The sequence below is a fragment of the Cryptococcus neoformans genome, chromosome 1 (assembly GCF_000091045.1).
Source record: "Cryptococcus neoformans var. neoformans JEC21 chromosome 1, complete sequence".
Classification (NCBI taxonomy): domain Eukaryota; kingdom Fungi; phylum Basidiomycota; class Tremellomycetes; order Tremellales; family Cryptococcaceae; genus Cryptococcus; species Cryptococcus deneoformans.
Window position 1 is genome coordinate 1,122,448 of NC_006670.1, and position 27,553 is coordinate 1,150,000.

A 27,553-nucleotide genomic window follows, 5' to 3' on the forward strand; every position below is an offset into this window, starting at 1 on the left:
TAAGAAGGGACAGCGAGCGAGTAACCAGTTGCTTTTTCGGAGGGTTAAAATTGGCCCGAGATCGTCAAAATCCCCAGTACACCGGCATCCGAAATCAAGTGTCGGAGATAACCGAAATTCGGTCCGGCCATACCGGCCGACACGGCATGGCCCCTTTACGTAATGTAATCAGCTTGAAGGGAAAAGTTACGACGATGAAAAACTCAAGCAAGAAGAGGAATGAGGAGCAAGATGATGGAGCAGAGCGAACCGCCGGAACGACGAGATTGATAAACACCGAACTACCCCGTGAATATAGCTGGTAGCAGGAGTTGGTATGGCAGATTTCTTGTTCTTCGTGAATTGATGGCACCAGTATTTGAGCCATAGTTATCCATACTGACTGTTACTTCTTTCACCGTCTAAATTAAGCTCATCTTAGCAATAGGCAGTCTATACCCAGGCAGATCCCAGTATCTCCTTCTTACGCCCTTCCATACTTCCTCTCGCATACTCTCAGGAATGAGCACGTCATGCCATTCGACTTGAAGACCGACATCTTCAAGGTGCAGTTCAGCGAGACTTGATGATACGGCGTAAATGGTCGGATCTGGTAAAAGATTGATTAGTCCATACGATCTTCTGCAGAGAACCCATAAGCACTCACTCGTCGCACCAAGACCGTTCCAGAAAGAGAAACGGCCGTTATCGGCATTCAAAATATCAGGAATAACTTCAAAGAAGGCCTTGAGGTCTGCCATTCGTTTATCAGCGTCCTGCAAATACCTCCAGTCATCACCAACGCACCTTCGTATCCTTCGGCAAAAGTATCGACGAAGATTGCGTCGAAGCCCATCCCATCAGGTGTACCTGACAAAACATCGCCGACCTTTTCGCCGTCTAACAACCAGTCTTGCCATCTCCCCTGGAGAATCCGGACGTTAGGAAGCAGGTGGACACCCTTCTTATGGATGTATTCCAATACTTGGGGGTGGGCTTCGATGATAGTATGATGTGAAGGCTTCGGATCACATTCTTGGAATAACCGATCGACCTTTGCTTTGAGTCAGATTTATACAATGTCGTTTAAGATGAGATCGCACGATTCCGAGGCCAAAGCCGACGTTGAGGATAGACATGCCTTCGGCTCCTAATTCTGCTTTGGGGTGCTCTTCTGTAAGACGCTTTACATGTTCCACCACTATACAGTAGCCTGTCAGAGGATGTAAAGCAATATAATTCAGTAAGGCGTACTAAGAGGTTCTTCCCATCCCATCATGACTCTTGAACATAATCAGTTACAAGTTTTAAACACCAGGCTTAAGACCTTACCCATTACCGTCTGCATCCAGTACCCTTTCCTTACCGTCCTTTCCAACATCCCAAGTGAGCTTGCTCTTCAGAAAAACAAGGTTATCTCCCGCGGAAGTCTTGTCCTCTGCGCGAAGCACAATGTTATTGGTGGCGTCCGGGGATGAAGTACCAGACAGAGCGTGGTGCAACATTTCTGTCACAGTCAAGCGCATAAGCCAATTTTCTAGACTTTCTAGGATCTGACGTACCACTTCTGATGCCTTCATTCCTGATGATCGACCATCCCTCTTCATCGCCTAACGACAAACAGATTTCACCAGCTGTCCTTCCCCATTTGTCAACAGCATTCCATACGGCCCCACCTTGCAACAAAACTTCCAAACACTCTGGCTCTTTCCTCTCGGCGGCATAATGCAGACATGACCATCCCAGATCGTCGTCCTGGAACCAAGCTGGAGCACCCTCAGCGAGCAGGTCGGCAAGGACGGACGGAGCAGCGGTTTGAGCGGCTTTAATGAGGCGAAAAGCGAGCGTGAGCAGAGAAGAGTCGAGGTGGGCTGAATCCATGTCCATTTTGGCTGTTTGTTTGGGTTGTTTATGATTATATGATACGAAATAGGTCTGGAGTAAATTATGTGGAGGACGGTTTTTTTTTATTTTCGAAAGTTGTCCCCATTCTCCCACCTCTTCCCATCTGTTCGCGGTACCTTAAATACTGACAACAACATCTTTTCGTCATCGTTTCCTCGCTTTTGCAGACAAATCGTCCCCTTTCCACTCCTCCCAACCAGAAAATAAGAATAAGCATGGAGGACCGACAGCAGCCATACAGGCGGCCCACTAAGAGGCGCCGACTTCCGCAGTCCGGTCCACTATCTAGTTCAGCATCAACATCTGCGTCTCCGCCTGCTTTATCTCCGACCTTGGACAAAGGCAAAGGGCGCGCTATTCATGACCTAGGGCTCGAAGAGGATCCATATGACAAAGACTGTACGGTAGAAGTGAGCACAAATGATTCAGAGGATGAGGTGGAAGAAGGCAATCTCATCGAGGACGATCAAGGAGGATCATCTTCAAGAGGTAAACAAGCATGGGCGATGCGTAAAGCCCGGAGAGTTGAACGTCTTCGTGAGGCTGAGAAATATATTCATATTCCACCAAGTATGTATGACTCCAAAGATGCGGAATCTTTACTGACAATTAAATAGTGCCTCCACCCTCAAATCCCACCAGCGATCTTCTTCAAGCTATCCATCACCATGCCTCTCACTTCTATACTTCGACTTCATTGTTAATACCTCCCAAGAAACGTCAGCGAGCAGCGCCTTGGGCAAGTAAAAAGAGAGTTGAGGTTTTAAAAGATTCGCTACTGTCAAAAGGCCATGCGCAGGGTATAGAAAGTCTTGTCAACGAACGTGGCGAGTTCGTCTCGGTAGCAAGGGAAGAAAAAGTAGACGGAGGCGATATACGGGGACCTAGGGGAAAATATAAGGTCCGGGATATGTATCGTGCCATAGAAGGGGAGGGTCTGATGGCTATTGGTGAGCGAGTCAAATCCAGTATTCCGGATTTTGGGGGACTAATCACCTGAATTTGGGTGACTCCAGGCATAATTTTGCAGGAGTATGTCATTAGAACGTTACGCGAAATAGGCTATCAGCCCGGCGAGGGATCTCAAGCGGGAATCGAGTCAAAAGGGGATAATGAAGCGCAAGGTGGAAATGAAGAAGAAGAGAATGGCGGTCCCGAAAGATAGTAACTGAGCATTTGTTTCCATACGACAGGACCATCAATAATCGTAGATTTTCAAATTACTAGTAGTACAAGTATAAGTACAATAGCACATCCGTCAAATAGCATTGTAAAGTTGTATCCATAGCATGCCTGGTGAATATATGCATACCATTACCCTATACCTCTTGCTCGCTAACGACCTCATAACGTCCTTTCCCACCCGGTACTCTCTTATCCATCGCAAGCTTTCGCCTATAAGCCCTCCAACCTCCTGGAGGTATTTCGTAAACCGTCATATAATCGACATCGTTATCTGGTAACCAGAAATCTATGCAATTCTAATTGTATGTCAGTTTATAGCTTTGTATGCGGTAGGGGTCTGTAGAATTTACTTTGACCATGCCCATATCAAACGGATTCTGGTCTCTCCCAGCTCTTTTCATTCCCCCCAATGCCTTTCCCTTCGTAAACCTATCTAGTCCCAAGATAGTCATCAGCGGACCTGTCAATGTCTTCCAAAGAGCTCCGCATATATGCAGCACGCCATGGCTGTGGCCACGAGCATGATCACCATGTCGACATTGAGGTCCATGAACATGTCCGCCAGGCGGAGGAAGTAACGCGTTCCCCTCTGGCCCAGCCTCGGCACCCGGGGGACCAGCCGCTTCCTCTCCAGCTCCACTCATCCCGATGCCCGCCCCGACAGCTGCAGCCTGCTTTAACATCGCCCCGCTTTGGTCTCTCAAGCTTTGTCCCCCTCGCCCACCCATGAAGCCATATCGGCCAAGATTGGACACTTCAAATGTTGTCATTTGCCGAGAGACTTGCCATAGGTGAGAAATGGCCAGAACAGAAGTCCACGTGAGTTGAAGGGTACTCCAAAGCGCCATACAGAGAAGAAAAGGATCGAAATCGCCTGCTTGGCAGAGAGTTGTAGAGATATCACATGTTGTTAATCCTGGATTAGGAGTGGGAATGTATTCTGGGGCATTTTGCTGGATGTCTATAGTCGATGAAAACATTAGACGGATGATTCAAAGTATAACAGCAACTCACAGGCAATAGTAAGTCTGATAAAGAGAATGATTCCCCCAATCAAAAATAACACAAATAGCAAAAAGGATCGATGGTTTTTCGCTCCCACTGTGACCTTATCAGCCTTGAGACAACGGATGTGGCCTGCAATTAACTCACCGCAATTCCAAATCCAAGGGCAGTGGCTATGTGCTGTCAGGTAATACTTGTTCAAACAACTAGAGATACATACTGATCAAACCTGGCCACACATCGATTACAGGTCCGGCAATGTTTGGAGCGTAAGGGTTTCCGAGCCTGTAAACATAAATATCACCCTAATGTGAAGGCAGATAGCACACAGACTCACCATGCAGACGATACAAAAGTTGGTCCCATTCAGTCTTCCTGCGTCCACAAGGTCTTCTAATACCTATAGGGATTTTTAAAAGTATTCTTATGCACATATTGCCGCTATACTCACTTCCTTAATTTCCGCATCCTGCTGTCCCTTCGGCACAAATCCAGGATCTGTCACGATGGCTGTCCAGAAAGTCCAACAGCAGCCAACAAACATGATTATAAAGCCGAGGTTGCTAAATGCGTATCCCGGGGTGTTGACGGCGAACCTAGAAATCCAACAGTAGCCTACCCAGATGAGACTGGCGGTGATGATAGATGCAAAGTAGTTGGATGTGGAAACTTTGTCTTGGGCCTTGATATGGCCCAATAAAACAAGGACGACGGTCTTTGGAGTGATGATCAGTCGATTGTCTTGGGTATATTTATTTGACTCACGTATTGCATGCCCATGAATTCAGCAATGGCAAACGGGACGCCCACGTATACCGGTAACCACTTGAAAGTACTGAAGATGAGCCATAGCACTGCTATGGGCAACAAGAAGATAGCCAGGATGGTATTTCTCTATTAACGGTCAGCTGGATCCATGAGACACTGGTAGCCTCACTCACAGGGCCCAATTTGCCTTCCATCTTCACACCATCAATGCTCCACCCTGCCTCCTCGAGACCCTTTTGGAACGGCACTAGACCCCTCAACTCCTCTGCCATATCTCTGGGAGTCTTCCCTGCTTCTTCTTTCGCATCGAGACTAGCACCGGCTTCTACAAGGTGCATGATGGAGACCTTGTTGCCTTTCACCGCTGCCCAGTGAAGAGGAGTCATACCCGCATTGTCGGTCGAGTTCACTGAAGCACCGTGTCTAATGAGGAGATCGACTGAAAGAGCGTCGCCTTGATAAGCTGCCCACATGAGAGCAGTATGACCATCTGTATCCTTTTCATCGATAGCTACCGGTTGATGAAGCTACATATTGATGTCAGCGCGTTAAGTCCAAGTATGGTGATCAATGTTCGCTCACCATGTATAGCAGCGGCATGACGGCACTGGAATGAGTGATGAGGTGCAACGTATTAAAGCCTTGAGAGTCATGTATATTTGGGTCAGCACCCCTTGATATTAAGAGATGTACAACATATAAATGTCCATTTCTACGAAATATAATCATATGAGTAATGTATTCGGACGCATCGGGGAGCTTACCTTGCAGCCCATTGCAAAGGAGTAGCTTTCAGCTCACCACCAATCGCGTCGATATCAGCGCCACTGTCTATTAGGAGTCTACATGTTCCCATGTGCGCGTTAATAGCGGCCCAGTGTAAAGGTGTCACATCTTGAGCGTCTCTGGCAGAGAGGTTTAGTGAAGGGTTCTCTTGTAGCATAGCAGCGATGGCTGCCGTATCGCCCCTCTGAGCCAGTGCATGGATGTCGAGCTAATTTATGGAAAGATGTCAGCAATTACTTCGCTAGCCAAATTGCGAAAGATATAATGGAAAAAGGACTAGGACATACGTCGTGACACATCAAAGGCTCTCGTACAGTTTCCCGGCCGACCTCCTGACTGTCCCTTTCAAGCTCTCCGCCTCGAATTGAGCTTCCTTCATCTAACCTGCCTGAATCTGACAGGACTATTGATTGTTCAAGTACAGCTCGATTTGAGTCTGGGCTTGTCGCTTTCACCCTAATGTCTGGAGATGCCACTGTAGTCATCTCTTGGTCCATAAGATAGGTGGTTCGTGCGTTGCGACCTGTAGTTCTGGGTATGGTTTTGAGCGCCTTTTATCCTGCCTGGTGGTGTACTTGTTGCTCTTTCTCGGTGAGTCCAGGATTGCTTGAGAACATACGTGTGGAAGTAGCAAAGGAGGTATTTATACGTATATATACATAGCGATGCTGCGTGTGTGCAGCGCAAGGCCGAGCAGCGTAGAGGCCGTGTCCGGACAGTTCGATCCATGAAAACAGCAATTCGGACATTGGCTACAGTTTCAGTTACGAGCGTTCCTCGAGCCGCACACAGCTCATATATCAATCACTGTTGGCTATGATGAGAATAATGAGAGGGAAGCAGATATGGCTATACTTCGAGTACAAGTACATCTATACAACAAGGGACAGAGCTATATGGACAGCAAGGATAATAACTTCACTCGTGCCAAGTACAATAACCTTTTCTGGGGGGCCCTCTTTGAATAATGCTATTGCTCGTCAACCTCCATGCTGCTCTCTACCTGAGCATGCGCTCCTCTAGTGGTGGCCCCCCTTGCGCCCGTTAATCTTTCATCCAGCTGGCTTGCATGACCGTGCTCTAAGTGGTCATATTGGACCACTTGGCCAGGACTCGCCGCCGGTTGTTTATCAGGCTTCCTATCGGCCGTCACTGACTCAATTGTTAGTTAAGAGCACAGACTTTTAATAGAAGACTTACCCCAAGGTCTTCTGTCCATGGGGCATTGTTGCTGTGATTCATCTTCCTTCTGACCGATCCATTTCAACAAGCAGTGCATGTGAAAAACGTGGGTGCATTCCCCCCAAACTAAACAGAACAAATCAGCATCATGCTTTTGCTCCACACATACACTACGCTTACTCAAGGGACAGTCATCGCCGGGTATTTTGCAATCGGGGCAAGTGCTCTCGAAGGCCGCTTGGCATATACCGCAGACGTCCTGATCGTCGTCATCGTCGAGGCCAACTTCGTCCGGCGGCGCGTAGTGGTAAAGCTTGTGAGGTTCGTCGGAAACGTCCCAAATCCAGTAGGCTACCGCGCGATAGGAATTTATTTCCACCTTCATGGGACTGTGGATGTTGGATTGTTTGTGGGATAGTGATGATACTCGGCAGTTCGCTCACAATCGATGAATAATGAACCTAGGAAACCCTTCTGTCTACAAACGGGCCAAACAGCATCACAACAACAATCATGAAACCATGACGTGGAAGATGAGACAGCTTGTGCCTCCGCCCTTTTTCACTACTGTCACTAGGTAATGACGGGCATCGATATCATAAGCATTTGTATTCCCACTATGCATGTATAGTTACGGAAAGCATGGGATTTACTCTGTGAGTTGGGTTGACTTACTTCAGCAGGTGATATAATCACGCTAAATGGCATATAACAGTCTCCTCCAATGGTCCTGCACTCCCCCCGCTGGCCGGGCGGTTTCTTTGGCGGATGTCGTATGCGCTCGTGTGCTTGAGAGCTACGGAGTAAGTCAACCGCCTAGTTCAAAACGCTAATGACTTTCACTGACATCTATCACTAAGCATAATCCTCCTTCTCGGCTAGGTCTTCAAGTTCGCACATATCGCGCTCAATTCCCTCTTTCGCCAACCACCGACGATAACAATCAAGATAATAATAATCAAGTTTCGCGCTACCTCACCATAATATCTAACCTAATGCCTCCAGCACAACCAGGGGAGGCCAAAACAAATGCTCCCATCATCAAAGACGATACAGCATACCTGTTCCTCGATGATCGCTCTTCAACAGCTACTGGCGGTGAATCAGAGCATGTTAACAGGGCTACTGAAACATCTACTGCTGCCCACTCATCCGATCCCATCCCTCTGCAAATGGATGAAGAAGGGAAGCGGTTCCGGTGTGTAGCAGTTAGACCATCAACAGCGGTTATCCCAATGTTGCAATCATTACTTAGTCCTTTCGTGATGGGTTTAACTAAAGCAGCTCGTACCGTAAGCATATTTTTATGGCTAGCCCTTTCAGTTGCCTTCTTGACCAAGCTCATTTCGAAAATAGACTGCATCACAAACATCCTCCACTCCTGTTCCTACTTCTCTCCCTGGGTCAACCCTTCTGATGACCGTCCTCACTTTCAATGCACTTCTCTCTCCGCAACCCCCTGTAATACTTCGGTTGTATATCCTTCCCAATCAAAGTGCTAGTAGTATTTTCCTTGAAGGAGAATATGCAGGCTCTGTAGATGGCAAAAGCGAGGAAGAAATAGAGGGAGAAGTTAAAAAGTATTTAGAAAGCTGTCTAATCACCGACTTGCTTGGAGAACGACGATGGATAGATTGCTCAAGAGGACAAGAGAATTGGAGAGCATGGGACGATGCTGAGAGGAACAAGTGTGCAATGCTTACTCTGGCAAAGACCTTACGTCAAGGCAATTTTATTTGACCATTAGAATATTCATCAGTAGTGAGAGCCATGCATAATTTCTACCATGCCATCCAAATATGATCTTCTTCCATCTAAACAAGGCTACACGACGAGATGGGATTTAGTGATCCTTGATCCCTATCAAATTTAAATGGCTGTTGCATTGCCATAGGTAGTACCCTCCAGACCTCGAGAAACCAATGCGAACTCATGAAGAGCTTCTCGCATCCGCCTCGCGGTGCGCGATCTGAGTAACATTTTAGTTTGTTTCCCAAAGGCAAACCAAAGGCAAGACATACTTCAGGACAGCCGTTTTCAACTTCTTCTTCGACTCCAAAGTTGCCCTCGGATCAGGAAATCCATCCTGTTCTTCTGATCAGTTCTTCCATTATATCAACTCTGCTGTACCAAAACACTTACAATACTCAAAACTCCTTCTAACCACGCTGACATCACGTCACCGCTCACTCTGGTAACTAATCCAGCCAGCAATTCTGCCAAGTTTGGAATTACACTTCTGGGACCTTCACTACCAGCAGAGAGAATTAAAGCGTGAAGTAACGATGGGCCAAAAGCAACTAGAAGAGGATCAAAGATGGCTTCGAGGGGAGATGGGAAGCGTGTCTTCGATAGCAGGGCAACCTACGCTATCGATTAATCGACGAAGCATGCAGGACTAAACGATTGAGACGTACAAAAAAATCAGAAGCAGACTTGAGGGAGAAACGTTCGTGAAGTCTGAGACCAGCAAGACCAAGTTGAATATATGACTCGACTTGATGAGGTTGCAGACGGAGCAGCACACCGGGGTAACGTTCAGCAAACTGTACGCCGTTAACTCGTTTCCCGGATGTAATAGACGTACCGAATGACAAAACTTGAACCACCCTTCCACAATATCCGGATTCTTCAAGACCGATCAGTTGCATGTTCGAATAAAGAACCTAAACAGGCTTACCTCCTTCATTCCTTCACCCTGGAACAAGCCCTGCGCAATTTCAACCAATCTCCCTCCGCATTGACCAACTGTCTCCCACTTTTCCTGCTCTTCTCTGGCCCTCATCGCCTCGTCTTCTCTCGCGGCTAAATCTTTTTTCTTGATTAAGAAAGAAGGGGGAGCGCTGATACTGAGGATTACTGTAGATGCTAAGGTGAACCAGAGAGCAGAAGGGGCGCGAGAACATGCGAGGGTGACGAGAGAGAGTAATGGCAGAGGAGGAAGAGAAATGAGGGTAGGAGGATTGGGTGACACGTGCTTCAATAGCGAAGATATGGCCTACACGGGCTATCAGCAGCAGAACAAAATATCAGCTTCAGGTTTTCGACACACATCGGCGATCTCAGAGTCTCCATTCCAAACTCCAACAACACCCTCGATTGCCACAAAAGTTTTCTCTCGTAATCTCGCCATTCTCTCGTCACCTCGTACCCTTTTCACTTCTTCTTCTTTCTGATCTTCACCATCCACTGCGTCAAAAATTTCATCATCTGAAGGCGAAAGACCCTTGAGGCATGCTGTCAGAGAGTTGATGGTCTGTATGAGAAGAGGTTGAGCCTCCAGCGCATTAGTGCGTGATGTAGAAACAGCTGCTTGCATACGGTCAATAATAGGGTTTACGATAGCCTGCCAAGAAAGTAAGCTCATAATTGACAATAAAACATTGATAAGAGCTCACCTCAACAGGCCCAATTGCCTCCTTTGGAGGCAATGCCTGGATAACACTAGAAATACCCTGAATGACTTTACTTTGCTCCTCCGACTGAACATATTGGTTTTAACATTAGAAGGAATCGATGTTAAGATTTCTACTCACGCCCATGTCTCCGATTTTACCGTGAAGCTCTGAAAATGCGCCGATATGTTCAACCAGCTTCTTCCTACACATGTCGCACAGTGCTTTGAGGGCGTCCGCAGCTGATCGAGAGATTGAGTGATTACGAGAAGTAAGAGATGGAACGAGATAGGAGAGACATGGGGCAAGATGAGTGGGGTGAAATTTGAACCATTCCTCGTAGGACTCTGTAATGGCGCGTCAATACTTTCTGGACACACCTGTATCAACTTACGGATCAAGCAAACTACGGTGAGCCTCAACCTATCTTCGCCAAGACCTCCAATTGGCCGCTGTGTCAACAGTCCCAATGCTTGCTCGCCAAACAAGACAGGGAGACTCTGATCCTCACCCAAAGGTACAGCTTCAGATGAGTATCGGATGCAATGCAGGGTGGCTTCAACATCCTGGTAGAAAGCAAGTCAACGTTGTCAAACAAGACTGGCTTGCAACTCACCTGCCAAGAGGCACCATCTTGAATCTGCTGAGCAGCTGTTTGCGTTAAATTTTGCATCATCTCCTCCCTCAGAACATAATAACTAAGGTGGGTTAACCCACTTCGTTGATGAAATGCTTAAACTACTTACGCTCCGACGACGACCTCTCCGGCATCCCTTCTCCAACGACTGAACGCCTCCCTGTCATCCTTTTCCAGGCCACCTAATGTGTCACCATGAGGTACCTCGCCCTCGCCAGGCCATCTGACTTTTCGGCGAGTAACGGAAACCAACTCAGCAAAGAACTGTTTTGCGATCAACCAAGCAGGGTGTGTCTGGTGTGGAGCCTGGAACAGATCCGAATCCATGAGCGCCTCTTGCAGTAAAGAATAGATTGGGAGAGTAAGCTGAGATGGTAGTTGCTGATGAGTTCATTCGGCGGAAGCGATTACTACAAGAACTCACCTCGCTGATGTTTTCCTCCACTCCGGCAATACCCTTCCAGCCAGTAATGCGCAACACCATTCCCAAAAAGGTTTGCACTTGACTCTCTTGAATATGCGCCACCAACCATTCTGAAGAATGTTCAACAAGCGCCGCTACAAGCTTGGCAAACGCAACAGCTTCTTCGGAGGGGTCTATGTAACAGCTTTCACATTAGTCTCTCAGACGGTATAGCATACAGCTGGAATTACTGACCTTCTTCGGTCAAACCCAAGATAGATTGCCCAGATGGTCCGGTAGCCCATGATATAAGAGGTTCCGTCAAAATCTTGGTCCCTTTACCGTATTTGAAGATGCTTTCGGAGAGGACCTCAACAACAGCAGAACAAGCGGCAGGCAAAGGCAACAAATTATAGAGAACAGGTAAAACCTCGTTCAATTCGCTTCACGTAATGTCATCGGATGCGAGCATATAGTGAGGAATTAGACTCACTCCGCTCCCAGGCCCCAGTCAATCCAGCTCTCAACGCATTTACAAGCAGCCTCGGCCTCACGTAATCTCTCATCTGTAGAGCTCGCGTTGTCGCCATTCATAGATCTAATGACTGTCCGGACGACGACTTTGAGATCGCTTTCCACATGCCTTCTAATAGCGGCTCTGTGAAGGATAATGATGAGCAAGTTTGAGTGTTACAGATCCATATTTCTCACCTTCGCTGCTCTGCTAATCCCGCTCTGCCCATCTCCTCAACGCAAATGGCGCACCACTCCAGTTCCAACAATCGCAATCTCAGAGCCAGATTGACCCCAATACTTTGAGTGTCCGCTTGACTGAAAGCATATTGCATGGATTGAATGACAGTATGGATGGGGTGTGAGAATATGGTGAATTCCAAGCGCAGAAGGAGTGACGCCAGCTTTCGCATTGTCAAAATGAGTGCCGTGGCTGGGATAAATATTCGCACAACACTCACAGAACCGAAGATCTTCCTTACCACTACGGCATTTCCAGGCTGGTACGAGTGAGGATTCTTTGGATTTATTGCTCCTGATAATGTTTCAAGAAGGAGGGCGAGAAGACCTTGGTGAAGTTCTTGAGGTAATGTATCCCTGACGCCGAGCGTCAGGATTTCTTCAAGCCGTCTCAATTTCTGATAAGCTCACCAGTCACGCGAGATTTTTACTTGAGCTGTATGAGCCCCAAAAAACCTCACATTGGTATCCTGTACACATTTGATCAACAAAACGTTCAATGTAGCGAAAACGGATAGTCTGTCCCCACCTCATGGTTCGCGAGGCCGGCTATCAATCCCCATGCTTCAGGCGTTCCTTGGATTTTTTGCAGTTCTGATTGGAGGTACTTCGCTTGTGCAGGATTAGAAGATGTAGCAGGGTCAAACAGTTGGAGAATGGTCTACTTCACGCAGGTCTGATTAGCTCCTTGATCCTCTGTTTGACCCTTCAAATAAAGTAACTGACCTGGGCGACCTGGGTGAGGTCGGATTGTGGAAGTACAGGGAATGAGACAAGAGAAGGGGTCGGGGATTCTTCATCCATTGTGAGCGATTCCATGGCGTGGGGATTCGATGTAAGTGATATGTGTCAACGAGGATCGCGGAGAGCTATTTTGGAAAATACCCCGTTCTCTCTCTTCGCCTTGAAGCTTCATGTTGACTTAAATGGTGACGCTGGAAGATTTTTTAAACACCGATGTCATCATACATATCTAGTCTCGCTCAAAAATGGGCTCAAATCAGAGGAAATCGGAGGGACGGACGGACTCCGGAAGCAATGGATTCGCATTGTATTTATCATCTCCATCTGCCCAATTGACCAAAGAGGAAAGACACCAACAGCAGCTGCAGTTAGATGTCTTCCAACTTCTATACCTCCTCTCATAACCGCTATTGGCTCCTGACTCGGCCGTCTCTTCTGGAATCTCGGCAAACAGACCTCAAATACTGCACCTCTCGCCAGCTATATTGCCTCTTCATCTTCTTCTCTCAACTCATCCAAAAACTCGGTAAACGACTGCTGCTGAGGCAAATACCGATAGCCACCGCATGTGTGTTTTTCAAGCGGTTCTACTTCAAGAACAGTTTGTGCGAAACGAATCCATATCTGGTGCTCGCGGCTTGCATTTATGTGGCAGCCAAAGTAGAGGAGACTCCGGTACATATCAAGAGTGTCGTAAGTGAGGCCAAGTTGGTTTTCCATGGTGAGATTTCCCTTTAGGCTCTCAATTGTTACATTTCCTGAAGTCGGGCGATCAATGAAACAGAACACAACATCAAAATGTTCCCTGCTGAGACCAATAAGCTTGGAGAAATGGAGTTTTATCTACTGGAGGATCTCGATTTCCACTTAGTGGTCTTCCACCCATATCGGGCGCTACTCCATCTCACCGGGAGGGAGTCTGCAGACATGGGAAAATTTGAGAAGTCCAGAGTTCAAGAAGATATGGAAATACGAAAAAAAGAAGGAGATGCCAAAAAGATGCGAGAAGAAGAGGCGAAGAAGGCGAGCAGTAAGGGACAGCAACCAACAGTTGGACAGGCACTTGAAAAAGAGGGGGAGCGCCTCGAAGAGGCTGAGGAAACCAGGATAAGGCGTCTAATGAGTAGAGGGACAGGCGAAGGTATGATGGAAGTGGACGAGGGTGTTTTGCAAATATCATGGTGAGTGTGATTATCGACCCCAATTTGGCATCTAGCTGATAGGTCCCAATAGGTTCATCCTCAACGACTCCTATCGCACCGATGCCCCTCTGCTATATCCTCCTTATATAATCGCTCTCTCGGCAATATATATCGCCTTCTGCCTAACATCCATGTCGAATTCCTCTGCCCGCACCCGTGCGTCTTCCACTCAGCGACCGGAACTCTTGCAGTCGGCTTCGATTAATGAAGGATTGAATTTGCTTCCACCGCCTAAAAATGCCGCAGAATTTCTGGCTGGGTTTCAAGTCAGTTTACCAATGCTGTTTGGTTGCGTGCAAGAGATTATTGGACTGTATCCCGTATGGGAGGCATTTGAGCCAACGGTGATGAGGAATTCCCAAGCACAAGCCAAAACGGGGAATGCAGCAGCACCTGTCCCGGCTGCAACTGGGACAAAAACCGGGCAGAACAACGATTTAGTCCAAGACAAAAAGGACAAGTTCGGTTTGGAGGAGGCTGAATCTCTGGTACGGAAAATGATCGAGGAAAGGATGATAGATTTAGGTCATCCAGATAATGCGGGTGTTGAAAAGGCTTCAGGTACCGGCCCCTCCAATGTAGCGGGTAAAAAGCGCGCAAGATAGCATAGATCATGTCTTGCTCATTTTCGAGTGCACAGTACATCGATTGTCATATTAGACGCATGGTATATTGTATGAGACTGTATTAATATTATGAATGCCGAAAAACCATCGCATGCGTATATGTACACTTTCAAATAATCTATCTACATAAACGTCCATCCCCAAAACCTCCTCCTATCTTGTTATTCCCACATCTCTCTATGTCTAAGCGAACAATCTCTTGGTGTAAGAGTTCAAACCGTGTACACCGCCTTCGAGCTGGGCAGAAGCGGTTCGAAGTTCGAACCTCAAAGAACCAGACCGAGCACAAGAGTGAAGTTCGGAGACACTGGTATTCTAGTCAGCTATGACGACGATGACGTTCACCAGCAATTGATCAACTCACCTCTTGACACCGGCATCCTGGAAAGAGTGTTGCAAACCAGTGAAAAGGTAGGGCACGAACTTGTTGATGCTTCCCTTGTCCGCTACATCACCAGAGACACCCTGGGCAACCTTGACTGCGTCAGCTTCGGAGAAGTATCTGGCAGTGGCCGCGTTATCCAAATTGAGGATAGACCTCTTGCCGGAGGCGGAACCTCGCTGAGTGTGCTCCATTGCCTCAATGGAGCCCATACCTCGGTAGACCTTAACTCGCTTGCCCTCGTGGTAGAAGTACTCTCCGGGAGACTCAGTGGTGCCAGCAAGAAGACCGCCCATCATAACGGCAGAAGCACCGAGAGCAAGAGCCTTGGCAATGTGACCAATGTTACCGATACCACCGTCCGCGATACAGGGAATTCCAAATCTGATTATATGTCAGTAACGAAGGTGATACCGTATGGCCTGTCAACACTTACCGGCTGGCGAACTCCGCAACGGCATACACAGCGGTACCTTGGGGCCTACCGACGGCCATGACCTCTTGGGTGATACAAATGGAACCGGAGCCCATACCAATCCTCAAGCCATCGGCACCAGCAGCGATCAACTGAGCAGCTTGTTCCCTAGTAACGACGTTACCAGCAATGATTTCGATCTTGGGATAAGTTTGTTTGATCCACTTAATAAACTCGATCTGGTAGACAGAGTCACCTTGAGAGGAGTCGAGTACAACAACGTCGAGGCCAGCCTCAGCGAGAAGCTTGAGCCTGTCTTTGTCACCAGGTCTAGTACCGATGGCAGCACCGCAGTAGAGCTGCTTGCTCTCGGGAACTTTGCTGGCGTATGGATAATTCTGGTTTTTGAGCAGGTCAGAGCGGGCGACAAGGGAGACGAGATGACCGTTAGAGTCAACGATAGGGAGCTTGCCCTTCTTAGTCTCGCGCAAGAGACTGTTGGCCTTCTCGAGGGTGATAGGCGAGGAGCCGGTGACAACTTCAGTAGTCATGACAGACTTGATGGGAGTCTCAGCGTCCTGGAACTGAACGTCTCGACCAGTAACGATACCAAGGAGCTTGCTGTTCGGCGCGCCGGTCTCGGTGATAGGAACACCGCAGAAGCCGAACTTAGCCTTGATCTCAAGGACGCTGAGGAGGGGTAAGCCTGCTGACGCCTTTTGACATAAACATGTACTCACTCCCCAACAGTGGCATCGGGACCCAAACAGAGAGGGTCAGTGATAAAACCATTCTCATATTTCTTGACCCGTCGAACCATAGCTGCTTGCTCTTCTGCAGAGCAATTGTGGTGGATGATACCGAGACCACCATGAAGGGCGAGAGCAATTGCCATTCTGCCTAGGAGTCAGAAAATGCCTGGACGAGACAAACATCACGTCTCACCGGTCCTCAGTAACGGTGTCCATAGGAGAAGAGAGGAAGGGGGTGTTGAGAACAATGTTCTTGGTAGCCCTGGATCCATAATCATCAGCAAAAAGCCACTTATTTTTCGTCCACCAAGGAAGACCTACCTAGACTGCAGGGAGACGTCAGACGCGGGGAAGCTAATATGTCCAGGAAGGACCAAGAAGTCATTATAAGTCAAACCACCATTCTTCCTGGAGTCCATGAGCTCCTGTAGTGAAAGACCATCGCCTCGCGGATACTCCTCAAGGTACTTGAGAGCATCGGCGGGATTGAGGAGGGAGTCAGAGCGAGGAGGGGCGTTGGGGTTGGTGTCAGCCATTATTCCAAGGTCGTAAGGGGAGTTTCTAGGGAGAAGGTAGGTTTTGTGGGATTCTGTGGAAGATATCCAAGATTAAAATTGTTCTGGAACGACCAAAATGGATGACCACCCCGCTCCGCCACAACTGCTGCTGCTGACAAGTAAAAAAAAAATTAGTATATGCTGACGTGTCTTTTTTCTTCTTCTAGAAGAAGATCTTGTTTGCGGCGGCGGGCACCGGCGGCGGGTGCGTCCGCCATGGGTTTAATACGTAATAAAGGTAGTACAACAAGCAAGTCTCTTGGTTCGCTCTTACTTGACTGGACCAACAGCAGCAATAACAGCCCTTCAAACAAATTTCCGCAGTGCACAACACTTGTAATAGAGTAATCAAAACCATTAATATTCAAGCAAGCAGCATGATATTGTACCGACATCGCTAGGACTGGTTGAGAGGAAAAGAACACAGAAAGAAGAAGGAGAAATGAAGGATATTCAGGAGAAGATGAACGCAAAAAAGGGACAGGGACCGAAGACCGAAACCTAAATATCTTAAAGAAGAAACAAACGCAAGTATAATAAAAGAAGCCAGAAGTCAGAAGTCAAACGCGGAACGGGGAATCCAGGAACTCGGAATAATGTAGAAAGTGGAAATCTTTAATTTTGCTTGCTCTTTTCGGCTTTCGGCAGCGTAGTGATTTCTTCGTTACTTTTAGTTATGGACGTATTTATTCTTTTGGAAGCAGAAGTGTCTCTTCCCCTGATTCAGCTTCTCGAGAAACACCATTGTAGGAGTGTCATGTCAATTAATAATAAAAATAATCACTGGCGCTCAGTCGCCATGAACGCAGACCAGACCTCAGTCCACCCAAAACCGGAACCCGGAAGGGCAACCGCAAGCAAAGAGGTTCCTGCGAGGTGCCTTAATTTATTGATTTGGGTAAAAGCGGAAAGTGGGAATTTTCGCTTGGTTTTTTGGCTTTAGCGTGCACCTGCTTGCGTCATGATTTCCCTAACGGGCGAAACCGGCCGCTTACAGTGTCAACTGAACTTCAGATCCATTTGACAATTAAAATTCCGCGGTCTGGTTCTCTAGCGCCTCTGGCGGCCCAAAAACGGAAGCCACGGCCCAAAGCGTAAATTGCCTTTTCTGTGACAAAACCTTATCCGCAATCCGTCAGTAGTCCCTGATGTTCAACTTCCCTGGATCTCCTGCTCTTTCCCGATGTGATCGCCATCCGCATGTCAACCTCCAGCCAGGTTCGAGAATCCTTATCGTATGCGCCCAGAAAGGAAATACGCTAGATTCAATCCGGTAACGTCCAATATGGACGCATTGGGCATTATTCGATGCGTCCGAAGTACCATTTCCCAGTTTATATCTAGCTTACATCTTCATAGCAAACTCCACTATCTCCTTTCCTCCTCTCTCTGCACCACGCATCTCAACCCCCTACTGTACATAAGTTCCTCTGGGTCCTCAACAATCCTTCTTATATCTTATGGCCTGATTTCAATTGGCTCTTCCACTACCTCACCCACCACTAGCTCTCAATCTATCTTCTCGATTTCTCAAGTGTCTAGGCAGTGCCAGACTTTCGCCTGCATTCTCTGTTCTACCGACAATCATTCCGATCAACTATGCCCTCCAGAAATCCCATCCACCCAGCCTCCCTCTGTCGTCTTTCGACTCACAATAAGCCTCTTGTCGAGTGTCTCCGCACTCGAGTGCGATCCGAATTCTTAGGTAGGTCAGGCTATGACATTGCTAGTTCAGTTACTGACAAGAAGCTGTCATAGCTCATGTGGCTGAGCAAACTTGTTCTGTTATTCGCATCTCCCCCTCTGCCCCATCAACACCTTCTACTTCATACTTGCCCACTCCGCCTGCCAGCCCAAGCGGCGAGCACTACGATGAAGACGGCAAACCCTCTGAATGGTGGCAAGCACCCAACGGCACTGAAGACGACTTAGATGTCGATCTTCCAGAACTACAAGAATTCATTAGGGGTCTGGTTGTGCAAAGTAACGTACAAATGCCCACATTAAGTGTGACTCTTGTGTACCTAGAAAGACTCAGAGAGAAATTGCCCGCCGTTGCCACTGGTGAGTTCTTTCAGTGTTGAGAGTTTGGATAGACGTTGATAATCCAACAGGTATGAAATGCACCCGTCACCGAGTGTTCCTCGCTGTTCTTATTTGTGCGGCCAAGTATCTCAATGACTCTTCACCCAAGAACATGCACTGGCAGAAGTATGGGAAATTTTTTTCTCTCGCCGAAGTCAACCTCATGGAGAAGCAACTCCTTTACCTTCTCGATTACAACCTCCGAGTTGAGGAAGATGAACTTGTTAGGCATCTCGAGGGGTTCGGCCCTTCTGTTCTCGCACCTGCTACTTCTTCAGCTCCTAGTTCCGTATCCGTTCAGGCAGCGCCTGATCAACTTAGAGTTCCTGCTGTTATCCCCAGGACGAAGACATCTCCATCTGCCTCCTCACGTCTGCGTACAGGCCCCAACAAGTCTCGCTCTACCAACTTTGAACGGCCCTTCAACCCTACCGCAGACATCGCAAGTCACCATTCACGTCCTGTCGACCTCCAGCGCAGCCACACAAACGAACATATTGGTTCTTCATGTCAACCACGCTCTTATCGGCCTGCCCCTATCCACATTCCTCGGGCAATCACCTGTTCTTCAAGTCCTGGCAGCGCAAGCTCTAGCGCTTCGAGTGTGCTTTACGGTGATATCCCAACTCCTGGATTAGGAAGAGATTCTAGCGATGCGGGCGATTCACCCCAAGCCGCTAGGACGCCAGATGAGGGCAGATGGGGCAGATATGGTTACGGTGGTGTGCCGGTCCCAGTGTCTGTTCCTGGCAGATTATACAAGATGTCTTGTGAGCCAACGATTGTAGGCTTAAGCTCTGCATCTCCTGTTGCGTGTGTGAAATCACCTATAGGCACAGAGAAGCAGCGAGAAGGACTTTTAAAGAGGGCTGGGAGGACGTTCAAGAGAATTATCTAAGTTTTGGTATTTGGGAACTCTGATGGCGCTTGCCATCTGCTGATCGTTCCTTTTATTATAATCATCGTTGGAGATGTTGTATATCTAGAGTTGTGTAATCTCATATCATTTGTCTGGCATTATCAGTTACTAAGGCGCTAGACGCCCACATTCCATATCGCGTAATATTGCATCTGAGATGTTATTATTACGTGTCGCACCTTGAAAGATGACCTGCTGCATGTCCGTTCTGGATATATTGACAATGCGAAACTATTAAGCTTGTAAACTTAGACGAACTTTTCATAATACCCTAAGAGAACTAACCGATAAAGAGGGAACCTCAAATAGGAGCAATAATTGCTTGATTTTTTTGTTAATTCGCCTCACTTCCCGAACCTCAGCGCAGTTATTTCCACTGTATGGACTGCTGTCTGAGCGTCAAACCGATAATACATCTCAAATACAGTAAATGACTCGCATTTCTCCCTTCAGACCTTTCGGTGATGATTTTTCAACATCAAAGCTGCCATCGCACTGACAACGCTCAAAACGCTTAATACAACCCATATCAACTGTCCCTCCATGACATGCTTGTCTACCGATAATGCAAATAATGCTGATGATGTGCCAGGGCCAATAGCTCGCATGAGAGAGGAGACCGCTTGAGACCAGCCGTTGATGGCGCCTAATGAACGACGATTTGGGGCAGCGTCATTGACCATAATAAGGTTACAAGCTGACGATAATGTGAGTAATAGACAAAAGAGACCAATCAACCGATCGTGCGTACCGAAAGCCATATTCCCTATAGCGTACAACACCATGCTTCCTGATAAGCCAATCCAGACCCATGCATCCCTCCCACTTCTCGCCATGACATTACAGAATGGCAAAAGCACGAATGCGGGTATAAAAAGGATTACCAGCATCTTGTAAAGTTTAACCGTCCCAATTCTTTTTGAAAGCCATGGGAATGCGAATAGTTGAACAGCGATGGTGCTAACGCCTCTTATGGACATGGCCAGGCCTATTTTACCAGAAGGAAATGACAGTCCTCCTGAAGGGACCGGAGTGAAGCAGAACAGAGGTAGAAGGCCCAAGAATGAAATACCTTGAAGCTGGAGAAGACCGAAGGACGTCATTAGGGCGTTGATATCGGGTGTTAGCAGGTCGCGGAAAGATACCGGTGCGTCATCTTCGTGGTCATCTATATGCCCAGGAGGAGCCCAAGTGTTATGATGGTCGGTTGCACCTTCCACTCGCGTGTCACCTTCATCTGTAGAAGAATAATGTACGGTGGTATGTGAATGAGCATGATGAACTTGAGATCGAGATTGTGATTGATCTTCGACCTGCATACCCTTTGTTTTCGGAGGCAGCGTTTCCTCCATCCATATCCAAGCAACCAATCCGCTTATCAAAGGAAAGATTGCAGCGACTAGGCAGGGAAGTAGGTAAGGATACCGATCCAAAATGGGGATTGTCTGACCCAATTTGGGGTAGCGATCTGTAATGCGTGGAAAGTAGCCTCCTATAGCGGATGCTAAAATTGTACCAATAGCCATTGAAAGAGGGAAGAAAGAGAAAGCAACAGATTGATTCGTCTCGTCGCATAGTTCTCCACTGCATGTGATATGAATAGCAAATGAGTTGTCACCAAACACAAAATGGCCGGGCCATAGTAAAGAGACTTACATGACGCTTTTGAGTACCGCAACATTACCATTTGCTAACCCATTGATCACCCTTGTCAAGACCATCATCGGGAATGTCGTGGCAAAGCCAAAGAGGATCGATGAGAGTGCCGCTCCAGCGCATCCCTATGAAGACCTCATCAGATTCCGCGCAATAATACTCTAACAGAAAGAGTAACGAACAATCAGTAATACAGGCTTTCTCCCCCATCTATCACTAGCGGTTCCCCATTGAAAGACAGTCAGCAGTTCAGCAACGGCAAACATGCTTTCAATCTAATTCAAAAGCGGTAATGCCAGATTAATCATCCGCCTAATCAAAGCTAAAAAGTACTCACAAGGCCGGCGTAGAATCCAGTCTTCCTCGGATCATCTACAACCCCAGTGTCCAGTAGCATCTGATTGATATAGGGAAAGCATGCCATGAAGGCGATTGGCTCTGTGACTCGAACGAAGCATGCAATGAGAAGCTGTAACTTCGGTAAGGGCGTAGTATGCGATTGTTCTAATTTTACTGATGGATCTTCTTGAGCTTGCAGAAGATATTCTCTTTCCCTGTTGACGGCTTTTATTGGCATGATCGAAAAATGATGATGCGATGTCAGGGTATGGTCAATGAAGAAAGATAAAAGAGACGGGACCAAGAACGAGGAAGAATGAAGTGTCGGAGTTGAGAACCAGTATATATATATGGAAATGGATGTAGAATCATGATGATGCCGTTGTAGCGGGCTATCACATGCACCGTGCTTAATGTCTCTACTCCAAGCAAGCAATAATAAGACAATATGATCATCATACCGAAAGCACCTCTTTTTCAGCGTACGTGATGATAGCCAGGAAATCTGGAGAGCTTTCTCAGGCACCGGCGGTCGGAAGGCATTCCGCCGACGACGATTGACGACCGGTGGCCGGCGCGGGAGTGGAGGAGGTAAAGCAGCACGACCATCTCGAAATATGAAGGAAAGAGTCAAGTAACGAGCAAGAACTGCCGGTGGCACGTAGCCGCCATAAGTTATTATTAGCAGACTAAAATAATAGACTGTCATGAAAGAAATTACCGTTTATCATGAGTATCACCCACCATTAGTCCCTGGGTACGGTGCAGTTTCTGTTCGTTCTTTGCCGAGGCATTGAGGTTTTTTTGTTCGGTTGCTGATGGATTATATACCAAGTGGAAAGAAGACAAAAGCAACAAAGGGCAGACGCAATAGTTTGTCTTTATTTTGAAGTTCTGGTCTTACTATAGAAGAAAAAAAGAATTTGCCTTTCGTTGTTCGCTCAGTGTTTACTTCTTATTTCTGGAACCCAAAACAACCGCCGCGACAGGCACGAAAGCGCGTATCATAACAGTACTCGTACTCGGAGTGTGAAGAAGTTTCGAGTGAGCTCGCTGTTCCTTCTTCTGTCTGTCCACTTCTGGTATACATGTCATTGGAGTAATATCGTCAAACTTGTGCATCTGTACGCCGCGCCTTGCCTCCTTAATACGCAAATCTTCCTGAGCCTCATTCAAAAATGAACAGGTGAGGGTTATTGCCCGCTTGAGAAAATACCCTCGTACTAATGAACTGTTCTTAGAATCCCAGTTGTGCTTGTGAGTCTCTTATTGCTTGGGGAGAAGTTAAAAAGGAGGAAGTGGTCCTGACTGAAGGCTATTCTGTTCAGAACATAGATGAAATCGAGTAAGCAGTAGTTTTCTCACACCGGCCAAGGCTAATGAACTCTCCAAGGTATCTTTTGGATCAGCTGGTACGCCTGCCAGAGTACTTACGGCATGATTACTTAGGAAGCTGACAGGCAATGAAGCCTCCCCCTGATAAGGAAGAAGATCCAGTAATTACCAAGCTTCGAGAGAAGCTCAAGCTTTCCTTGCAAGAAGTACGAAAAAACGCCGAGTAGACATGACAGAAAATACAACACGACAGCCGAAGAAGCACGATGCGAACTCTGGCTGCCTCGGAAGGACCTGAAGTTTAAAAGTAGATAGAGGTCATGAGTTAAGAGTTGATCATGTCATAAAGCATACATTCCCATTGTTCCAATACTTGCACTCAAACGGTTTCTTAACTGTCAAATTTGCAGTACTCTTTCATCGACGTTTGCTAATCGATCATCATTGCTGACCTTTTCTTCGTGGTCATGTAAGCGAAGGAAAGGAAAAAAAGAGTAGTTCAGCAGGCAGAAAGACGGAGATGAAAGAAAGAGATGGAGGATACAATTCGAATGCTTAGGATTATTCGGAGAGAAGAAAAAGAGGGGAAGGAAGGTGGGCAGAAGAAAGGGGAAGAGTTAGAACAAGAGGGGCCTTCGAGAGATCAGAATTGGAGGGAAAAAGAGAGAAAAAGGTGGTGATGAAGAGATGAAAAATATTGATCGGCTTACCAGACTTTTCATAGGAAAAATAGATATAAAAGAACTCAATTTGTGGGTGAAATGATATTCAGCTTTCATATTCCCCCTACTTCTCCTGGCGCCTTCTCGAAGCTCCCACTCGAACTCATCCTCCAAGTTTCTCTTAGATTAAACCGTGGTTAAAACGTTTGCAATAGCATCACGAGCTTTCTGTTCCCTTCGAGAACAGCAGCGCCACTACAAGTCACATCCGGAACTTGTGTCCCATTTTGCCCTTGAGCCTCCATCGACTCAAGCAGCCTGCTTGCTCACTTTAGTTTAGACCGACGGTATGGGGTTAAGCATGCGCAAGAAGGCAGAGAGGGAATACTCTGCCCAACAACAATAGCTTTAGTGTCAAGCTTGTTTGCATGTAGACCGAATATGATTGTATCCTTCTTCTCCCTGGTGAGGTCGTAATAGCAAGCTTCCACGGCCCTTCGACAGAAGGCAGGACGTGCAGAAAAGCCGCCGTATCACAAAAATCAGCAGCGAGTCACATTTGCATGAAAACGATTTATCAGTATACGACCGCGCAGTCCACAAAAAGCACAGCATCATACACACGATGCAGAAGGACGCGTCGCGTCGTCGGTATCAATTGCGATGGTGCCACATACCAAATGCCGAAAATTCGCAGTAACAAAGTTCAACAGCGTCATATTACGTTTCCGGTAACCATTGTAAATTATCCGGTTGCGGCAGCCAATCAGATGGTTGGAATCTTGGGTGGCGAGGCTCGAGAGCCTGTGGGCTGCACACGCGGCAAAGTACCGACGGGAGACAGGAAGAAGAGGAGAGGAAAAAATGGACTGGAAAAGGGGAAAGAAGGAAACGGAACAATAAATGAATCACCCGGGCTCAATACGGCGTGCTCTTTCTCATCTCTTAACGTCACCCGTGCAAACTGTCCGCCACTCGCCACCCGCGGCGTTCGCCTCCATCGTGACAAGATTCCTTTGGGCGCTGAGCCGTAGAAACTGGACCGCTGCGCTGATTAGTGGTGACGTTTGACCCTTAGCGAGAAGCGAAACTTGATTGAAAGCAGCGCTTGCGCCCTGTGTTCGCCCTTTCTCTGGATTTGCACTGTATCTCAGCATTTCCACCTGGGCATTTCCTATAGTTACACATCGCTGTTCCTCATTGCCCTTCCGAGCCTAGACCGTGCGCATCTTTGCGGATCGACTACTGGTGAGTCTAGAGTCTACTTGCATTAACCTTAGAACCGTTCCACCCTCTCCCCTCCTTCCCTTACCTTCCTTTTCGCCACCATCACATCACCCTCCACCCTCTCGCATCTTTGTTTGGCTCTCTCTCCTCCCATGCGCACGTCCCATACTCCGTACCTGCGCCTGCTGACGCACTACGCGACTGTCCCCGCCATAGATCATAGATCCTGTAGCCTGTAATCTCCCCTGATCATCCACACGGACCTCGCAATCCGCACCGCTCTTCCGCCACTCCATCATTCCCGCATCTGCATCCACGGCGACCGCGTTGCCCCTTCTCTCCCTCACCGCCCCTCTTCCGCCGTAGCCAAGCGATCTAATCGCGCATTATCTCATTATCAGTACCTATCATGTGAGTCCTCTATATATCACTTGACGCGCCTTCTTACGTCGCGTCGCGTATGGCCATCCTATGTATGCAGTAACGCTGATGTTTTCTTGATGTAGTGCTGAGCGCGTTGCTGCTCCTCGATTAATATGCAAAGCACCAACGCGCCTGTTAACGGTGGTGTTTCCCAACAGTGGCAGGTAAGCCTTCCCCTTCATACCTCGGTCTCTACTGTTGATCTAATTTTGAATGTAATCGCCGACGTGCTTTTGTTTCCATTTGGTCTCTTTATTCACTGATTATGCCTCTTTTTTGTCATGGCCTAATTCATCACCCTCTCGACGCAGTCGGCCATGCAGGGCATGTACTCAGGTGCCCAGCAGAGGCCCACATCCAATTCGAAGCCCTATAACGCGCCGGATGCTAATGGTATGCCCGCCAAGAAGGACGATGCGAATCAATCCATGTACTCTGTCAACACAGAAAATGGCTATCCCGCGTATCAGCAACAAGGGTATGGCACGCTTGGAGGCTTAGGACAATATGGATACAATAGTGCTGGACTGGGGTGGGTGCCATGTGACTAAATCTGGAAGTAACCTTGTTGACATGGACGTACTGCAGCGGCCTGTCAGCAGCATATGGTGGAGCAACATCATCAACAGCTGGTGCGACCAATGGACGCAGAACATCTGGCCAGAGGATGATGACCCCGCCTCCTCACCCCTCTTCAGTTGCAACAAACACCTCTCCATCTGCTCGATATTACACTGGTCAAGAAGGTGAGGCAGGCCGTCATGCTTCGCCCTATCAGCCCGCTTCCGCACCCCCTCAGATCCTCTCTCATCAGTTCAACGCCATGACCAATTCACCTCAAACAGCCCAAGGTTACCCCCAATATCAGTACAATCAACAGTCGCATCAACAAAATCCAACCCAATGGGCGGGATATCCTACGTACGGTCAGTCACAGGCCCAAGCTCGTAATAATATGTCCGGACGATTGAGCACGACACCGGCCATCCCACAAAACAGTGCGCTGGGCGACAGTTCAGCTCGACAGCAGCCTACCTCGATGTACGATTACACCACCCACGCCCTTCAACAATGGCCCGCCTCTGATCTGTCAAAGGTGCCGAGCGCTCACCAGAACTCATGGCAGAACGCCCAGTCCTTGTCAAGACTGACACAGGCTCAATCACCAGCCCTTGGTCAAACGCAACCATCATCCGCTTCTCAACCCACTTCATCGACATCATCCACACAAAATGCGTCACCCGCTGTCCCTCAAAGCGGCTGGCAAGGATACCCCTCTATCCCTAGCATACCTCCGCATACACTAGGTGGAGGACATTTGATGAGTGGGCAACCGTACGGCTGGGGACACACCCAACAATGGGGTGGTTATTATGGCGCTCAACAACCATCCCAGGCGCCTCAAGGGACCCCGGCTCATCGACCTCCGTTGAATAACTTTCCAACTGGCAGCACCAGCTCTGCGCCTGCAGAGTCTCTCCCTACTGGGCGAAAGAGGATGAGCAAGGATAAAGGCAAAACGGCCAAGGAAAAGGAGGAAAACAGAAGTCATTTCGAAGATTATCATGGGTTGGGTAAGCGTTCTGCAGAAGCCGTGGTTGAGGAGATACCTGGGGAAGATAAGAAAGAGAGCAAGAAGAAGAAGGGTAAGGAAGAAAAGGAGAAGCCGGTTCCCAAAGCCAAGTCTCATCTGCATCCACCAAAACAAGCACCCTCCTCGTGGCAACTCTTTTTCGCCGATGAACTTGCCAAAGCCAAAGCAGCTGAACCCGAGTCAAGATCCCCAGGCGGTACTTCACATCCACAAAAACTTAATGTCGCACAGATAGCTAAAGAGGCTGGCGTGGCATATGCGAACCTCAGTGAGGAAAGGAAAAAATATTATGCTGAGCGCGTCAAGGAGCATAGAGAGATTTACGCGAAGGAGTTGGCGGCTTGGCAAGCAACACTAACTCCTGAGGACATTCGTGCTGAGAACGCGTTCAGAGCCCAGCAAAGGAAAGAAGGAAAGTCGCGCAAGGGAAATATCAAAGATCCGAACGCGCCAAAGAAACCCCTCAGTGCCTATTTTTTATTTTTGAAGGCTATTAGAGAGAACAGCGATATCAGAGCTCAAGTTTGGGGAACCGAGGCTGAGACTACTAAGCAAAGCGTTATGGCGGCTGAGAAGTGGAGAAGTTTAACTGATGACGAAAAGAGAGTAAGTCGAGTCTGCATGATCAGTCGGCTTC

At 47.8% G+C, this 27,553-nt stretch overlaps 12 protein-coding genes across 12 annotated transcripts in view; 6 read left to right on the plus strand and 6 right to left on the minus strand.

Moving 5' to 3' along the window:
• Nucleotides 1–369: 369 nt before the first annotated feature.
• On the minus strand, nucleotides 370–1,956 carry CNA04170 (hypothetical protein). The gene is made up of 7 exons (XM_024656262.1): nucleotides 1,542–1,956; nucleotides 1,312–1,486; nucleotides 1,234–1,262; nucleotides 1,083–1,180; nucleotides 787–1,033; nucleotides 647–733; nucleotides 370–589 (listed from the first exon to the last, which is right to left on the minus strand). The coding sequence occupies exons 1-7, from the start codon at nucleotides 1,864–1,866 to the stop codon at nucleotides 402–404; spliced, it is 1,149 nt and encodes a 382-aa protein (XP_024511915.1). The 5' UTR covers nucleotides 1,867–1,956; the 3' UTR covers nucleotides 370–401.
• A 47-nt stretch (nucleotides 1,957–2,003) lies between these two features.
• On the plus strand, nucleotides 2,004–3,195 carry CNA04180 (hypothetical protein). Its single transcript, XM_024656263.1, has 3 exons — nucleotides 2,004–2,454; nucleotides 2,502–2,834; nucleotides 2,901–3,195. Exons 1-3 carry the CDS (start codon nucleotides 2,100–2,102, stop codon nucleotides 3,047–3,049), a joined length of 837 nt encoding a protein of 278 aa, XP_024511916.1. The 5' UTR covers nucleotides 2,004–2,099; the 3' UTR covers nucleotides 3,050–3,195.
• CNA04190 (palmitoyltransferase, putative) lies at nucleotides 3,162–6,268 on the minus strand. The gene is made up of 12 exons (XM_566783.2): nucleotides 5,916–6,268; nucleotides 5,607–5,836; nucleotides 5,425–5,554; nucleotides 5,016–5,369; nucleotides 4,840–4,968; nucleotides 4,526–4,789; nucleotides 4,412–4,474; nucleotides 4,295–4,359; nucleotides 4,222–4,247; nucleotides 4,084–4,170; nucleotides 3,420–4,030; nucleotides 3,163–3,365 (listed from the first exon to the last, which is right to left on the minus strand). Exons 1-12 carry the CDS (start codon nucleotides 6,123–6,125, stop codon nucleotides 3,204–3,206), a joined length of 2,331 nt encoding a protein of 776 aa, XP_566783.1. The 5' UTR covers nucleotides 6,126–6,268; the 3' UTR covers nucleotides 3,163–3,203.
• A 195-nt stretch (nucleotides 6,269–6,463) lies between these two features.
• CNA04200 (ubiquitin-protein ligase, putative) lies at nucleotides 6,464–7,257 on the minus strand. The gene is made up of 3 exons (XM_024656264.1): nucleotides 6,991–7,257; nucleotides 6,829–6,936; nucleotides 6,464–6,780 (listed from the first exon to the last, which is right to left on the minus strand). The coding sequence occupies exons 1-3, from the start codon at nucleotides 7,193–7,195 to the stop codon at nucleotides 6,599–6,601; spliced, it is 495 nt and encodes a 164-aa protein (XP_024512059.1). The 5' UTR covers nucleotides 7,196–7,257; the 3' UTR covers nucleotides 6,464–6,598.
• A 168-nt stretch (nucleotides 7,258–7,425) lies between these two features.
• CNA04210 (expressed protein) lies at nucleotides 7,426–8,598 on the plus strand. Its single transcript, XM_567163.2, has 4 exons — nucleotides 7,426–7,466; nucleotides 7,526–7,613; nucleotides 7,671–8,102; nucleotides 8,167–8,598. Exons 1-4 carry the CDS (start codon nucleotides 7,453–7,455, stop codon nucleotides 8,548–8,550), a joined length of 918 nt encoding a protein of 305 aa, XP_567163.1. The 5' UTR covers nucleotides 7,426–7,452; the 3' UTR covers nucleotides 8,551–8,598.
• Nucleotides 8,572–12,854, minus strand: CNA04220 (hypothetical protein). The gene is made up of 20 exons (XM_024656265.1): nucleotides 12,725–12,854; nucleotides 12,528–12,659; nucleotides 12,410–12,468; nucleotides 12,220–12,355; nucleotides 11,957–12,162; nucleotides 11,739–11,903; nucleotides 11,501–11,688; nucleotides 11,267–11,439; nucleotides 10,952–11,208; nucleotides 10,822–10,903; nucleotides 10,600–10,771; nucleotides 10,347–10,552; nucleotides 10,209–10,292; nucleotides 9,863–10,156; nucleotides 9,491–9,808; nucleotides 9,398–9,439; nucleotides 9,228–9,356; nucleotides 8,953–9,174; nucleotides 8,832–8,896; nucleotides 8,572–8,779 (listed from the first exon to the last, which is right to left on the minus strand). Exons 1-20 carry the CDS (start codon nucleotides 12,815–12,817, stop codon nucleotides 8,680–8,682), a joined length of 3,123 nt encoding a protein of 1,040 aa, XP_024511911.1. The 5' UTR covers nucleotides 12,818–12,854; the 3' UTR covers nucleotides 8,572–8,679.
• A 215-nt stretch (nucleotides 12,855–13,069) lies between these two features.
• On the plus strand, nucleotides 13,070–14,582 carry CNA04230 (general RNA polymerase II transcription factor, putative). Its single transcript, XM_566766.2, has 3 exons — nucleotides 13,070–13,463; nucleotides 13,527–13,923; nucleotides 13,976–14,582. Exons 1-3 carry the CDS (start codon nucleotides 13,115–13,117, stop codon nucleotides 14,547–14,549), a joined length of 1,320 nt encoding a protein of 439 aa, XP_566766.1. The 5' UTR covers nucleotides 13,070–13,114; the 3' UTR covers nucleotides 14,550–14,582.
• A 29-nt stretch (nucleotides 14,583–14,611) lies between these two features.
• On the minus strand, nucleotides 14,612–16,752 carry CNA04240 (IMP dehydrogenase, putative). Its single transcript, XM_566768.2, has 6 exons — nucleotides 16,441–16,752; nucleotides 16,313–16,381; nucleotides 16,108–16,263; nucleotides 15,389–16,057; nucleotides 14,935–15,336; nucleotides 14,612–14,877 (listed from the first exon to the last, which is right to left on the minus strand). The coding sequence occupies exons 1-6, from the start codon at nucleotides 16,653–16,655 to the stop codon at nucleotides 14,754–14,756; spliced, it is 1,635 nt and encodes a 544-aa protein (XP_566768.1). The 5' UTR covers nucleotides 16,656–16,752; the 3' UTR covers nucleotides 14,612–14,753.
• Nucleotides 16,753–17,885: 1,133 nt separating this feature from the next.
• On the plus strand, nucleotides 17,886–19,859 carry CNA04250 (cyclin, putative). Its single transcript, XM_566770.2, has 3 exons — nucleotides 17,886–18,381; nucleotides 18,435–18,740; nucleotides 18,791–19,859. The coding sequence occupies exons 1-3, from the start codon at nucleotides 18,276–18,278 to the stop codon at nucleotides 19,657–19,659; spliced, it is 1,281 nt and encodes a 426-aa protein (XP_566770.1). The 5' UTR covers nucleotides 17,886–18,275; the 3' UTR covers nucleotides 19,660–19,859.
• Nucleotides 19,833–22,577, minus strand: CNA04260 (hypothetical protein). The gene is made up of 7 exons (XM_024656266.1): nucleotides 22,397–22,577; nucleotides 21,674–22,323; nucleotides 21,519–21,611; nucleotides 21,337–21,461; nucleotides 20,432–21,264; nucleotides 19,966–20,377; nucleotides 19,833–19,911 (listed from the first exon to the last, which is right to left on the minus strand). Exons 1-6 carry the CDS (start codon nucleotides 22,404–22,406, stop codon nucleotides 20,130–20,132), a joined length of 1,959 nt encoding a protein of 652 aa, XP_024511912.1. The 5' UTR covers nucleotides 22,407–22,577; the 3' UTR covers nucleotides 19,833–19,911; nucleotides 19,966–20,129.
• A 66-nt stretch (nucleotides 22,578–22,643) lies between these two features.
• On the plus strand, nucleotides 22,644–23,356 carry CNA04265 (cytoplasm protein, putative). Its single transcript, XM_024656084.1, has 5 exons — nucleotides 22,644–22,861; nucleotides 22,917–22,932; nucleotides 23,004–23,020; nucleotides 23,069–23,087; nucleotides 23,145–23,356. The coding sequence occupies exons 1-5, from the start codon at nucleotides 22,854–22,856 to the stop codon at nucleotides 23,235–23,237; spliced, it is 153 nt and encodes a 50-aa protein (XP_024514156.1). The 5' UTR covers nucleotides 22,644–22,853; the 3' UTR covers nucleotides 23,238–23,356.
• A 1,083-nt stretch (nucleotides 23,357–24,439) lies between these two features.
• CNA04270 (HMG1, putative) overlaps nucleotides 24,440–27,553 on the plus strand; it is a 4,329-nt gene continuing 1,215 nt past the window's right edge. The window contains exons 1-5 of the mRNA XM_024656267.1: nucleotides 24,440–24,920; nucleotides 25,116–25,310; nucleotides 25,406–25,486; nucleotides 25,634–25,854; nucleotides 25,911–27,522. Coding sequence (XP_024511913.1) covers nucleotides 25,436–25,486; nucleotides 25,634–25,854; nucleotides 25,911–27,522 — 1,884 coding nt within the window. The 5' untranslated portion in view covers nucleotides 24,440–24,920; nucleotides 25,116–25,310; nucleotides 25,406–25,435. The remainder of the gene's footprint in view (nucleotides 24,921–25,115; nucleotides 25,311–25,405; nucleotides 25,487–25,633; nucleotides 25,855–25,910; nucleotides 27,523–27,553) is intronic.